The sequence below is a fragment of the Acomys minous genome (assembly GCF_964271855.1).
Source record: "Acomys minous genome assembly, chromosome: 16".
Classification (NCBI taxonomy): Eukaryota; Metazoa; Chordata; class Mammalia; order Rodentia; family Muridae; genus Acomys; species Acomys minous.
In genome coordinates, this window is record NC_140498.1 from 88,010,142 (window position 1) to 88,025,828 (window position 15,687).

General features: G+C 48.4%; 1 protein-coding gene across 1 annotated transcript; it reads right to left on the reverse strand.

Moving 5' to 3' along the window:
* Positions 1-97: 97 nt before the first annotated feature.
* LOC311586185 (2'-5'-oligoadenylate synthase 1A-like) lies at positions 98-10,435 on the reverse strand. The gene is given in 6 exon segments (XM_084762150.1): positions 98-620; positions 2,474-2,637; positions 2,641-2,706; positions 6,159-6,343; positions 8,500-8,788; positions 10,173-10,435. Coding segments are annotated over 6 exon segments (1,053 nt in total). The 5' UTR covers positions 10,356-10,435; the 3' UTR covers positions 98-454.
* Positions 10,436-15,687: the final 5,252 nt, after the last annotated feature.

The following is a 15,687-nucleotide window of genomic DNA, read 5'->3' on the forward strand; positions in this document are numbered from 1 at the left end:
TCTTCAAATGGATGGAGTAACTGGAGCTGTGTACAAGGGACCAGGAGGATGACAAGGTCTTGTTGTGGGGTATCCACCAGAGAACACTGCTCGGACATGGGGTCAAGCTATAGCAAGTCTTTAATAGCTGGCTGGTGACTACACTGTGTGTTGGGGACCCCAGTACAGTCCTGATCCTTTCTCAGGGTGGGCTTGTGAGCACAAAACCCACACCCTGAGTGGACACACCTCAGTTAGCTAGAACAGTTAGCCAGAAGCAGAACTACAGAAGCCAAAAAGCAAAGTTAGTACATTTAGAGACTTCCTCAGAGTTATGGGCTTTGATGGATTGGGCCTTTGTTTTAGTTTTGGCAGGCAGTGCTGTCTACGTGCTGAGTTTTATGGCCTGAATGGTACTTCCATCATGGAGTCAGTTGTGCTAAGGTCTGGGATCCTACTAAGGTCTGGGTACCTGTTAGAGGCTCTCTGGCACATTCCAGGAGCACACTGGGGTACCATCCCAATTCTTAAAGCATTGGTACTGTAGCCAGGTCCCAGCTTCTCTTGCCAGCCGACACCAGCCCTCCGGATTCCCACCAGCCACGTTCCCTGTTGGATCTGCTGGGTCCAGGATCACAGGCCTGCAGAGCAACATTCAGAGAGGGAATTGATGAACTGGCCAGTGGCCCAGGTACCACTGCACAGGGGCAGGGGAGGAGCCCTGCAGAGCACCCCTACCCAAAGTTTGTCCTGAATCTCTGACATGCAATATACAGCAAGCCTGGAGGGATCCTAGCCCATGACCTGGAAGGCTTGAGTTCAAATCCTCTATCCTTTAGTAGCTGTGTACCCTAGGGAACGTCCCTCAGTCTCTCTGATCTGTGAGATGAGGAGAGTTGGACCAGCCGGTCTGAAAGCACAAAGCGTGAAAACTGAACACAACACAGGATCAAGCCATGTCACTACCTCAAGTGACAAGTCCACTGTGTTATTTACAGGTAATTGGTCCACCCATTGGCCTTTGGTGCCTCGCTGCCCTTATGACACTGTTACTGCTCCATGTCCTCTCCTCTGTAGAGGAATTTTAATTCAGAGCATGGCTGCTCTGGCAAGCGATCACATCCAAAGACCTTCTAGGTCTGTGTGATCCAGCTGGAATACGAACACGCCTTTAATCCAGGAGACAGAAGCAAGCAGAACTGAGCTCAAGGCCAGCCTGATATAGAAAAAGTTTCAGGTAAAGAACAGCTTAGGTCCAGGCATGGTGGTGCATGTTTTTAATCTCAATCAATGAAGGTAAAAGTAAGTTTGTAGAACTAGGCACCCATGATTAAAAATGTTGTTTAGGGCTGAAGATGGCTCAGGGGTTAAGAGCCTTGTCTGCTCTTCCAGATCTCCTGAGTTCAGCTCCCAGTAACCACAAGGTGGCTCACAACCATCTATAATGTGATATGATGCCCTCTTCTGGCCTGCAGGTATACATGCAGATGGAGCACTCATATATATAAAATAAATCTTTTTTTAAGAAAGAAAGAAAGAAAGAAAGAAAGAAAGAAAGAAAGAAAGAAAGAAAGCAAGCACTGGCTGCAAGAGCCAGGACTGATGGCGTACACCTTTAACTCCAGCACTTTGGGAGGCAGAGGCAAGAGGATCTACATGAGTTCGAGGCCAACCTGGTCTACAAAGTGAGCCCAGGAGAGCCAAGACTGCACAGAGAAACCCTGTCTCAAAAACAAAACAAAACAAAACAACAAAAAAGTGATGTTTAATTGAGTGGCAGAAAAAGTGATGAATCAGAGAAAGATTTGACAGGGTAAGATATGCCCAACTCTCAGGAGAAGAGAAGACACTACTTCAGGGAGCAGCACAGAGAATGAGAGAAAGGAGGCAGTTTTGCCCGGAGAGTTTTGCAGGGAGAGGTTTAATGAAAGAACAAGCCAGACACAGGTGAAGGTAGGATGAGCCGAAAAATGAGGAGGAGCCAGAACATTAGAAAAGATGGCTGGAGTTAGTCTGAAGCCAAGCAGAGCAATTCAGAGCCTGACAGAAAACCCAGACTGAATAAGTCAGCTGGGAAAGGAGTCTGAGCCAGAATAGCTAGGTGAGCTTATTCAGCAGTAACTCTCAGAGGCTGAAAACATTCTAGGCCTAGGTTAGATTATATGGAGTCTAGAAGCTTCCAGAACTAGGCCTAGGTTAGCAGACAGAGACAACAACTGAAACAGGGGAATAAAAGTTCCTTTAACACTTCTTCCTTTAGTGTTTGGATCTGGACCACATCAGAGCCTTGGTCTCCTCATCTGCACACAGGAGAGCCCATGCCTGCCTCCCAGGCCTGCAGGACCTCATGTCAATCAGGTGACTACAGGACAGTGCCCAGCACAGTGACAGGACAGGAGATGCTCCGTTGACACAGGGCTCCCACCTCCCCCTTTCCACACAAGTGCAGCCTGGCCCACACTGGTGGGAACTGAGCCATGTAGGGACGGGCTACCTGGCTTTTCTGAGCTGTCTGTGCAGATACTTGGAGACCTCCTGGTGTTCAAAGTCATAATTCACTGTCCAGTAGATTCGAAGCTGCCTGTACTTGGTGACCAGTTCCAAAACTGTCCGGAAGCCCTCGGCTGTTTTGAACTCAGTGGGCCCACTCCCACGTTCCTAGGCATAGACTGTGAGCAGCTCCAGGGCATACTGCGGGGGCAGTGGCTTCCCCAGCTTCTCCTTACACTGAAAAGAGAAAGGCAATGAGGAAAAAACAGGGCTCTCAGCTGTTGTGGGGGCCACTTCTCATGGGCTCAATTCAGCTGCCACCTGATGTTGTCATGATAGGTTGATTGTCACCCAGCCACGCCCATTCCTTTAGATTCAGTCTATGGACCCCTCCTGTGCTATAGCCAAGAGCTGACTGGTTGAGCTGGAGCCTGTGTGGTCCACAAAGACTGGACATTCAGGAGCAGGCACAGGAGGAATCCTGACACCGTGAGTGACAGCTAGGGAGTGAGGGTGGGGGCGGGACAGCAATCAATGCTCACCACTGAAGGTTTTACTGTGGGCGCTGAAGTAACTGGTAAGGGGCTAGGGCGATGGCTCAGTGGGGAAGGTGCCTCCCTTCTTGTGCAAGAGTGGGACCAGGAGGCCACATCCCCAGCAGACACATGAATGTCAGTCTAGTGAGGAAGCCGCCTCATAAACCCAGCTTCAGGAGATGAGGGTCCCCAGCACTATATGACTGCCCAGACCTGCCAACTCAGCACACTGTGTGTTCAAGTGTGACACCCTGCCTGGAGACATACGGTGGAGAGTGACTGAGGACCAGGCCTCATCCTCTGACATCCACACGTTTATGCGCGCGCACACACACACACACAAATACGCTTCCATGAGCAGGTATACACACACCAACACCAGATTTATGTCACACGTCTATAAAAATTCCAGAATACAGTAAGAAATAAATGTTGAAAAAAAAAACCTAATACCTTGACAGGTCAAGAAATTTAAAGCATTAGAAAGCGGCAGGACATTTTGGAAAAGAAAAGTCAACTAGAAATTTAAGGATCAAGCTGGGTGTGGTGGCACACACCTTTAGTCCTAGCACTCAGTAGGCAGAGGCAGGCAGATCTCTGTGAGTTTGAGGCTAGCCTGATCTACAAAGACTGTTTCAGAATACCCAGAGCTATATAGTGAGACACTGTCTCAAAAACAAAACAAAACAAAACAAAAAAACGGAAGAGAAAAAGAAAGAGGAATCCAAAGATCAAAAATGACACATGAACAGTGAATTAGATGCAGCTGAAAAATGAGCTAGTTGACTGGAAATTGGACTAGAAAAAAGAATCATTCATGACAAACATGAAACGCCCTGCTCTGTTGGCAGTGCCAGGTGTCCTGAAGGCACTGTTTGACAAAGTTCCAGTGCTTGGATGACCTGGGCTGACCCTTCACTGCCCCTTGGTGGAAACTTGCTACACACCTCTTGCTTGTATTTTATAGTCCTTACTGTTAAAGGCCTCTCACCGAAAGCTAGAGCTGAGGGTAATGTAACAAAAGCTGGCAAATGAAACTAATGGAATTTCCTGGAGAGTACAGCTCTGCAGAAAACCGAGTCTTTCGTAGAACTTATTACTTAGATACACATGTAGATTATTAATAAGTGATATTAGTAAGCATGAGACAGAGGATCTGAGGAAGTTAGTAAAGAAGAAAAACTCAGGGAAATTCTAGGAGCTAACAAACTGAAACTGAATCCCGAGGTTTTCTTGTCCAGCTTCAGAAACAAGGAACTAGTGCGGACAGGAAGGTATTTTGATCACACAATTCATGGCTGACCTTGGTACCTTCCTGAGGGCAAAGCAAGCAGTTTTAGGAATCCTGATGTTCTTCTATCCTTTGCAACATTGTAATAAAGATCTGAGTCATCGGAAACAAGGGCTCATGCCAGAGACACAGAGCGAAACACTTTGGCTCAGTGAATGAACTGCCTGCTTTCCTGAACAGACTTGTCAGACCAGGGCTTTTCTGATATTGTAGAAAAACAAAGATCAGACCACCTTTTGGTTCAGCAAGGGGCTGCACAGTATTTTAAGAATTAATGGATGGTGGGCTTATGTCAAATATAAAAGAAAAATAAAGGGAGGAAAGGAAGAATTAAACAAGGGTCAGAAAGATTGACTTCCATAGAAAGGTAAGTTTGACATAGCAGGTAGAAAGAAGTAACTTCTGATCTATTAATTCTATGACAAACTGAAACAGAATCAAGCTCAAACAGAGTCATCCTGTCTAGCATTTCTGTAACCGCAAGGCTTTACCACGCCAATCTCAAGGAAAAGACACTGAGTTAAAAGAAAACTTACTTTAGTGTTTTTGTTTGTTTGTTTGTTTTTAGTTCTCATGAGATTTGCTGTTTGCTTGCTTTGTTTCTTTTAGTTCAGTATACTTATGCAATCAAGGAAGACTTTAGAAAAATGTCCTTTAAAAGCCTGTGTAATCGGGGACTGGAGAGATGGCTCAGAGGTTAAGAGCACTGTCTGCTCTTCCAGAGGTCCTGAGTTCAATTCCCAGCACCCACATGGTGGCTCACAACCATCTATAATGGGATCTGGTTCTCTCTTCTGGCCTGCAGGCATACACGCAGGCAAAACACTGTATACATAATAAATCTTAAGAAAGAAAAAAAGGTCTGTGTAATCAATAATTAAAGTTTTTGAGGAAATGATTCTGTGTATAAATAAAGCCTGTGAGAGACCCAGGTTGTCAGAGTTAAGTCAAGCCATACTCAAATGTGCCTCCTCTCTCTGTCCTGTCTCTTGGGAAACGAAACCAAATGGTATTTCACTCTCGCGTCCACCTGCTTCAAGCCCTACTCTCACCTGTGGCTGGACCCTGGCACCTCTTTCTTTCTTTTTTTTTTATAATTTTTTAAATAAATTTATTCATATTACATCTCAGGTGTTAGCCCATCCCTTGTATCCTCCCATTCCTCCCTTCCTCCCACTTCCCCCCTACTCCCCTCCCTTATGTCTGTGTCTGAGGGGGACCTCCTCCCCCTGTATATGCTCATAGGGTATCAAGTCTCTCCTTGGTGACCTATTGTCCTTCCTCTGAGTGCCACCAGGCATCTCCATCCAAGGGACATGTTCAAATATGGGGCACCAGAGTTTGTGTGAAAGTCAGATCTCCTTCTCCACTCAACAGTGGAGAAGGTCCTGTCCATCGGCTAGTCTGGGTAGGGGTTCGAGGTTTACTGCCTATATTTTCCTTGGCTGTTGCCATAGTTTGCGGAGGACCCCAGGGCCCAGACTCGACTGTAGTTTTCCAGGACCCGCTGGATCCTTCTATTTCCTCATTCTCCCAGGCTTCTCACAACTAAAGTCTCAATAGGATGTCCTCCCCTCTTACCCACTTTCCTGGTAGGTACAGTTTTTCATGGGGACGTCCATGGGCAGGTGCTGAAGAAGGGGAGAGGAGGGGAGAGAAGCCCTGGCACCTCTTTCTCCCATGGCCTCTCTCCCCTCCTCTTCCCTTCTTCAGCACCTGCCTCCCTTGACTTTCTCCTTCACTTCCCAATTCTCTCTCCTTCCCTTCCCCTTTGCTCTTCCCCTTTCCTTCTCTTCATCACCGCCTCCGCTCTCCACCCCCCTGCAAGATTGGCCCACAGCGGCTGGGCCCGAGGGTCTTACCAGCTGGTACCAGTGCTTCACCAGGCGGACGAGACTCTTCAGCTTGGCTGGACGCTGCTTCAGGAAGTTTCGCTGGAGCTCCGTGAAGCAGGTGGAAAACTCCCCCTCCAGACCCTTAGAGGTGCATTCCCTGATGAGCATTTTGTAGATCTCGGGGTCAGGCTTTCTGGAGATGTTGACGTGACCTGTAAAGGAGGCTTCATTCATTTTAAAACCTCACCCTTTCTCTGAGGTTCTTGGGTCTGTACGGGAAAGGAGTGGGACAAGTTCACTGGTTATGGGGTTCAGTGAAATTAGGCAGTTTTACCACAGCAAACATCACTCCCCATACAGCCATGTGCCCTGCCACACCTCAGAACGTCACGCATGATGTGTACCTTTAAAGTTCCTGTCCCCAATTGTCCCGAGTACAGTGCCTTTCTGATGTGTCCTGAGGCTGAAAATCAAGATCAAGTAAGCCTTTTCCCACCTGCTCTACAAGAGATCTCTGTGCTCCCCATGTTACTGTTCCTCAGATGTCAGAAAGATCCTTGAGGCTTCTGCCTTTCCTAAGCTCACCTCAAAGAGTATTTGTGTTTTTAACATAAAGTTCTTTCCCCAAGCTTCTACTGTGCTGTATGTCCACTGCCTTTTCCTACAGTGTGCACAAGTCTAACAATGTGTTTCACTACAGATTTCAAACAATGATAATGCTAATGTGTCTCAAAGTTATCTCCCTTTATAAATTTAAAAGGATTCTTATAAGCTGCAGGAAATCCACCCCTCAGGTCAAACGGAATCCACATAAGTACTGCCAATCAACAGCCTAAGTTTCTCACCTATCGCCTGTCTCAGAGGGTGGGATTCCTCCCCCTTCTCACTGGTTTTGGGACTCTCCTCCCTAACTACCCTATTGCCACCTTTCTGCACCAGACACCGACACCGGCTAATTAAGTAAATTCCCCCTTCCTGGTTGGCATAAACACTTCCCTATATCTCTCTGGAAAACCTCTCTGGTTCATGGGAACGGAGCCTAGCTGGCTCCAAACCCCACAGGCAGCTGAATGAACTGATGAACTGAGTTTGTGAGTCTCCTGCCTCCACCTCCCAAGTGGTGGCTGGGTTCCAGTCCCTCTGAGGGGCGCAGCTCTCCTCTGAGAAGCCTCCATTCTGCATAAATCCTCCTGCAGACACCCAGTCCTCTGCACAGGTCTGAGCTTTCCCATTCTTCAATAGAAGATACAACAGGTTTAGTTTTTAGCTCCAGCTCCCTGCCCCACTTTTAGAGACACGCCCCCTGCCCCACTTTTAGAGACACGCCACAAAGAGAGAGGCTCACCATATAGGTGTTACGTAGGATCCCTGGGGCTGGGGAGATGGCTCTGTGGGTAAAGGGCTCCTTAGGTGAGTGTAAAACCCCATATCAGATTCCCAGCATCCACGTAAAAAGCTGGGATGGGGGAGGGAGTGTCCACACCTGACATCCCAGTGCCAGGAAGTAGAAACAGGAGGATCCGTCAGGCTCACTGTCTGACCAGATAGGTGGATCAGGCAGCTTCATTTCAACCCATCTCCAAACAAACAACAAACCTGCCTGGCTTGGAGAGGAAGGCTGAGTGAGGTCCTGAATATGTCTGAGTATACTTGTTTTAGCCCAAGACTCCTTCTACAGAGACTTCCTGGGAGATAGGCAGCCCCTCTCCCTACCCCCTAATAAACACGCTGAGGCTTCAGGTGCCAGAGGTTGTGGGTTCAGCTCCATCAGAGCACACACCTCCACCTGACCACCGCTACATGCTGCAAGAGCCACGAAGGTGGGGCCGCAAACTCAAGGTCAACCTTTTATATTTAAAAATTAAAGCAGTAAGACATAAGGTAATTAAGGTAGTAAGGTATAATAAGGTACCAGTCAGCAGATATTATGCTGTAGAGGTGTTTATTAAATGAGCATGGAGCGGGGGAGAAGGAAAGGGAGGAGGAGTTCTCCAGAGAGAGACAGAGGAAGAGAGGGGAGAGAGAGACCACGTGGAAGGTGGGTCCTTTTATATGGCCCTGGGCAGGGTCATGCCCCTGTGGCAGGTAAGCAATGACATCATAGGCAGGCTGACTGAAGAACTCTAACACAACCTCTCAACAAAAATAGGCTTCTAAGCAACCGGCATCCAAGGGTGGCCTCTTACTTTTACCCACACGTGCAAACAAGGGCTTAGATGTCTGCACGCATGTGAAGCCCACCCGCCCCCGACACACACACACACACACACACACACACACACACACACACACACACACAGAAAGAAATAGAAGAGAGAATGAAGGCACAAGGAAGGGCAGGTTGAGGCTCTGCAGCTGGCTGCCTTACCCAGGACATCATAGGCTGGCAGCACATCAAACTCCACCTCCTGTTGGAACTGAGGGGAGCTCAGCTTGAAGCTCAGAGCCCTGGAGTTGGGCCACCATGAACTCTGGACCTCAAACTTCACACGAAAAGTTCCCTCACGCTGCAGCTCGTACAGCTGTTTCTTAATCTCCTCGATGAACTCTCCCCGTCGTTTTAGCTGATCCTCAAAGCTGGTGAGATTGTTCAGGAACACCACCAGGTCTGCATCTGACCTGCCCTTGAGTGTGGTGCCTTTACCGGAGGAGCCGCCCTGGAAGACAGTGATAAGAATGACAAGGGATGGTGAGAGAGCCAGGCTGGGCAGTACAGATGCCAAACAGCCTAGGAGTCCACCACCCAGGGAAATGGATGGATAGAGAAGGCTGGCACATGTGCAGTGGAATACTAGTCAGCCCTGAAAAGTGAAATCAGGATCTATGTAGGAAAACAGATGGCTCTGGAGCTCTTCTTGATACCGGAGACAAGCCATATTCAGAATGAGAATGACAAACATCCTTGTTTTCTCTCTAGAGTCTAGATTTGTGTGTGTGTGTGTGTGTGTGTGTGTGTGTGTGTGTGTGTGTGTGTGTGATGGAAGAGGTACTCTCTCAGGGAGGTCAGGTTGGAGTACAAAAAATTGGGATAGTTAGCTGGGCGGTAGTGGCTCACGCCTTTAATCCCAGCACTTGAGAGGCAGAGGCAGGTGGATCGCTGTGAGTTTGAGACCAGCCTGGTCTACAAAGTGAGTCCAGGACAGCCAAGGCTACACAGAGAAACCCTGTCTTGGAAAAAAAAAACAAGAAGAAGAAGAAGAAGAAGAAGAAGAAGAAGAAGAAGAAGAAGAAGAAGGAGGAGGAGGAGGAGGAGGAAGAAGAAAAAGAAAAGAAAAGAAAAGAAATTGGGATAGTCATGGGTGGGAGGAGACTGTGAGTAAATTAACACAGACATATGAAACTTTTGTCATGATCCCTGTTGTTAGCAGAGTATTAAACAGAATACACTAAAAGTATACCATGCTTGCATGAAAATATTCTGTAACAGTACTTAAAAATCACAGAATGAATTTTAAAATTAAGAAAATTGAATTCACAAAGAGAAAAAAAATTTTTTTTTTGTTTTTCAAGACAGGGTTTCCCTGTGTAGCCTTGCCTGTCCTGAACTCACTTTGTAGACCAGGATGGCCTTGAACTCACAGCAATCCACCTGCCTCTGCCTCCCTAGTGCTGGGACTAAAGGGCATGTGCCACCACCACCCAGTGAGAAAATTTTTGAGAAAATAATAACAAATGAGACTGCAGAGATCCTCCCTAAATAAAATGCTGAGCACAATCACTAACACACTTGCACACCTGACATAGATGAATGGGCATTACAAATGACATTTCTGCAGCCTTCATAGTGACTGTGAGTTAGGTACTGTTGTCGTGGAGTCCCATTTCACAGAAGGTAAACATGGGCGATGAGCTTGTATCAGTCCCGTCATCATCGGGTGGGGTCTCTGCTCTGTTCTCTGGCCTGTGCCATAGCTGGGGTATACATGAAGACACTGGGACACAGAGAAAGTGGGTAGCTCGCTCCCCACCCAGGGCAGCAGCCTGCCTTCTAAGAGTCCTCCCTGACCCTATCCCAGTCAGCTCGGGCTGAAGAGGGCTCACCTTCACCACCTTAGAGACCCTCACACGGTGGTTAGTGCCTTGGAAGCATCTCTTCTTCAGGAAATCGCATATGATGTTGATGGCTTCTCTGACCTCATCACAGAACCTGGTGTTAGGGAGGAGATGATCCTCTATGAACTTGTCCAGCCCCCTGGCTGGGGTTCTGCTGAGATCCTTCTCCATGCTGGGGACAGGAGTGTTTGCTGGCTGCAGCACTGCCTCTGGAGTCAGCTGCCTCTTATATGCAGGGCTGGTTTCTCTTTCCCAGGAAGGGCGAAGCCCCTTATAGCCATAGTTGGTTTCTTTTTCCCAAGAAGGGCGGGGCTATGAAATCATACCTCTGCATCTGCCACGCTCAGCCCCCCGCCCCCCGACACTCTGGTGTTTGGCATTTCTTTGGATTCTCAAACCCTCATCCCAGCAGGCTGTGGACCAGGAGGCATGAAGCATTTTAAACAGGCTGTTGCTCTTGTTCTTTCTTTCTTGGTCTTCTGTTGTCACTGAAAGAAAAAAAAATGGTTGTAGTCTCCTAGGCTATGAAACACACACGTCGCTAAAGCAGGAAGAGCAAGTGAGAGAAATCCACAAGATGGCTGGTGTCCAGTTTCCCCATGACTGTAGTGGGTCTGTGATAGGTGACTGGTCCAAACTGGGTATTGTAATGAGCTGTCTGCAAGGCCATGGCTAATGTGAAGCTCAGCGTTCGGGTCTCGAAGCTTCCCAGGTTCTCAGATGCAGGCCCATGTAGTAGCCACCATTCAAGGCATCATCCAAAACAGTCTCACTGCCCTCCACCTCCAACTGCCCATCCATAAAGGATGAAGGTTTCGTAGCTTTCTTTAACATAGGATCTCACTACTTTGCGGAGGATGGATGTGAACTTGGGGATCTGTCTCAAGTGCTCCCAAGTGCTGAGGTCACATGGATGGGACACTCTGCCCAGCTGTAACCACCTGGATGATCAGTCAGTTGCCACTCTTCACTTCCGTAACAAAGCGTTAACTTATGCCCAGAACATATCATCACAAGGGCGGGCCTGTCTCCATGACAACCTCTCCCTGCCCAGCAGGAGTGGATGTTCATCCTGGCAGGATGGTCCATACCTGTGATTCCACAGTCCTGGGAGGCTGGCACAGAAGGTGAAGAGTTTAAGGCAAGCTTGGGCTACGTGATGAGGCTCTGTCTCATAAAACAGAAAACACAAGCACACACGTGTGTCCGGACACACACACACACACACCACACTCCTAAATTACTGTTGGAATAACTTCAGAGAGCAAGGAACGGATAACTGAGAAAATAATCTGAACATTAGCTGTGTTCATGGTGGCCTTAAGGGATTTTCCTTGTGAAGAAGCAGATGCTGTGGCTGTGTCATTTAGGTGGAAGGCCAGCTCTTAGCAAAAAGGACAGTCTTCATGGCCTGGTTGATAGCAGAGGCTCTTTGTTGGAACCTGACTACACCCGAGGAAACCGCAATACTAAAGGTTCCCCTCCCCCTCCCAGACCCCACAAGTGACGGGAAGGGAGGACAAGAGGCCAGCTGGGGGTCCTGAGCATATCTGGGTGAGAGCCAAGTTAATCATGCTTTAAAATATTCTATTTATTTCACGTGTGTGTGAACATGCGGAGGCAGAGGACAACTCGTAGGAGTCGGCTTTCTCTCCATCCACCATTTGGGTCCCAGGGATCAAACTCCGGCCATCAGGCTTGGTGATAAACACCTGTACCCTCTGAGTCATCTCACTGACCCTTTTTTTTGTTTTTTATTTTTATTTTGTTGTTGTTTTTGAGACAGGGTCTCATAATCACACAGGTAGGCCAGCTTTCAACTTCCAGCAATCCTCCTGCCTCAGCCTCAAGTGCTGGGATTAAAGTGTGCCTCTGTGCCCAACTCATCTCTGCCATTTCTGTGCCCTCGTCTGTGTCTAAACAAGTGTCACTAATCCCAATAAGGCCAGAGCCTCTATCAAGTGTCACTGAGACAGGGAGTGTCCAGGTTACAAGGAGTAAGATCCCTAAATCACCCTCTTAGTCACATGTCCAGCTGGTGCTGGGGACACACTATCCTCAGGAGGCACCTGGGAGGAACAGACCATCTCTGCAGAAGTGGTCTGTGCCTCTTGCAGGGCAAAACAGAATGAAGAACTCTCCTGGTGGGCCGGGCGTGATGGCGCACACCTTTAATCCCAGAACTTTGGAGGCAGAGGCAGGCAGATCACTGTAAGATCGAGGCCAGCCTGGTATACAAAGTGAGTCCAGGACAGCCAAGGCTATACAGAGAGACCCTGTCTCAGAAAACAAACAAACAAAAAACCATTTTGTAGAATATTCTTTGAAAATTTCATATTATACATTCAAAGTGTTTTGATCAAATTCACCCTTCCTTACCTTCCCAGTCATGGCTCCCCCATGTAGGCTCAATTTTCTTACCCAATATATTTTATTAACAACTTAGTGACCGAGCATACGTCACTTATAACCCAACTAACCAAAACAATAGGAAATGAGGATTAATGGACACAATAACAAAACCTTAAGGATATCAGTTCCGAGGAGCGAGTCTCCTGGCACAATCAGCAAGATTTCTTCTGCTGGAACCTAGAGTAACCAGAACCCAGAACCTCAGCAGGAGCCGGAGCCCCGAAGCCTTCCCTCGAGCGGTTCTCTCTAGGACCGTCACAAAGTGCAGCGATGAACAGCCAAAACTATCCCAAGTCTCCAAAGGCCCCGCCTCCAGTTCTGGGCTCATTTATATATCTCCTCCCAGAGTCTGTTCATGGGATCTTTTCAGCTGGCAACAATCAAGCTCCCGCAGGAGGTGGTCGGTCATCTAGTGGATTAACCTCACCTGTTCTCTCACAAGACCATTCCAATCCTGCACTTGGGATCCTAAAAAACAGGTTTGTCTCTCCTTCACCCCCAGGCCCCTCCATCACTCTTTCAGTAAGTAAGTGCCTGAATCCAGTTAGTGTTTCTCACATTCACACGGGTGTGAGGCCACCCACTGGGATGTGGGCAAACTGCCAGCGACCACACCCCTAAGGAAAACCCACTCCTTGCTGAGCATGATTTTCATGCCAACTTGAAGCCAGCTTGAGTCATCTGAGAAGCAGGAACTTCAGTTGAGAAAATGCCTCCATAAACGTCCGACTGAAGGCTAGCCAGTAAGCGGCTCCCCTCCACGGCCTCTCCTTCTGCTCTGGACTCCAGGTTGCTGCCCTGTTTGAGCTCCTGCCTTGCCTGCTTTTGATGATGAACAGTGATGTGTAAAGTGTGAGCTAAATGACCCCTTTTCTGCCCAAGCTGATGCTGGTCACTGTGATTCATCACAGCAATAGAGACCCTAAGACGCGCTCCCATCAGCTAGTGGTGGGGCTGGTGAGCACCTCTCCCATCCAGGCTAGAATGTCTCAGGCTTGTACAGACCACATCTGCTGTGAGTTCGTGATTCCAGCTGTGCTGCTGTGTCCAAGAGACACCGATTTGCCCCAGTGCTCTCCCACCTTACAATCTTCCATCCCCAGAGGCACACCCCTTTAGTCCCAGCACTTGGGAGGCAGAGGCAGGTGGACCGATGTGAGTTGGAGACCAGCCTGGTCTACAAAGAGAGTCCATGACAGCTAAGAGTACAGAGAGACCCTGTCTCAAAACAAACAAAAAACTCTTCCATCCCCTCTTCCTCTCTGTCCCCTAAGCCTTGGGAGGAGGGAGGCATACTACAGATGCCCCATTTATGCTGAGCACTCTTACAGATACTGTTCTGTGCTTCGGCTGTGGCTCTGTATTAACCACCATTGACTGAGTGGACATCCTTTCTGCTGAGGCCACAGAGCTGCACCTGTCCACGGGTATACAGATGTACACTGTGTCCGTTTATCAGCATAGCTGGAGGAGGTTCACCGGGGTGGGGGTGGGGGGTGGGCAGTGAGCTCCCAGACATGGGTTCTTCACCAGATGTGCAGCACCAGGTGGGAGTTTTCTCCGTGGCATGGGCCTCAAATCCAGTCAGGGTGTGGCTGGTGAGCCCATATCATCTATGCCACTGCTGCACCCCTGAGTGTATCTTGCCAGGGCGGGCCTTATCGGCAGGGTTCACAGATACCCAAGACTGTTGAAGACTTTGAGTGGTTGAGAGAATCACCTGGAATGCTGCGGCTGGAAGATGATGGCGATGCCGTGACGACATACAGGTAACCAAAGCAGACTCCTTTCGAGGTGGAGCAGAGACGGACTCATTGACCTGGAAGTGCTTGCTCCGTGGCTCGTAACGGAATCCTGGTTTTTCTGGAAGAACGTGTTTCTTCTGCATTAATTCCCTTTCAGTAGAATTTGGTCCTGTCTGGTTGGCATGGTTGTGTGGGGGGGGGGGCGGTCACATTCTGTTTATTTATGGAGCATCACTAGCTGGAAGTGAAGACTTTTTCCGTAGCTTCTGTAGTTTTCTTGAGTTCTGCTTTGAAAGTGACACTGCTTACTGTCACCACAGTCACAGGAAATGGTCACCTTTCCCCATCAGATGCATGAGATTGCAACAGTCAAAGGGGACATGGGCTTTTACAAGCAGAAAGTAAAATTGTCCCACAAAATCCATCACTGTGCTCCTCTTTTCCTTTCAAGGAATGTAAGTAGAGGGTGTATACACACACACACACACACACACACACACACACACACACTCATGTAAGCTGAGAGTGGCTAAAGGTACCTGTGTCCCAGCACTAGGGAAGACAGAGATAGAAGGGACACTGGGACTGTAGGGTGCCTAGTCACAGCTAACCACTGTGCTCCAGATTCAGTGAGAGACCCTGGCTCAAAACATAACAGGGAAAATGGTAGAAGATTGACCTCTGATCTCAACAAGTGAACACATAGGGTGCGAGGGAGGTGCAGAGAGACAGGTACACACCCGCACAGATGCGGAGACAGACAGACATGCGCACATACAGAGATAGACAGGCACATACAGAGATACTCAGACACACTCAATGGTTCTCGCAGGCCTGCTCCACTCGGCACTGAGGAGACAAAAATGTGAGTGAGAGCCCAGGGCCTATGTGCTTGGGAGACAGGCGCCATCCAGTGGGGCTGCCACACTTGTAATCACCAAGTGACACTAGCGGTTTATCAGAGGCCTACGTATGAGGAGATAAAAGGGCCCATACAAAACACCACAGTGCTCACCCTGAGGGGAACGAGAGATTGGCCAGAGCCAAATGTGAGTGACACAGCCTGGGGCACTGATCTGGCTTTCCTCCTGAAAAGGTGCCTGACCTGGAAGTAACTATAGAACAAAGAAAGTCATAAACAGGACATTTACTAATTATACTGGTGGGAAATTGGGTAGGCAAAGGAAAAACTGGCCTCTTGCTCTCAGATACTGTCTGAATATAGTCTTAGCTTCTGGAATTGGAAGCTCAAGTTCTGCTAAAACACATCCCACAGGTTTTTTTTTTCTTTCTCATGGAATGTTAGGCCAGACACAATGGTGAGCAATGACTGACTGTTAAAAGTA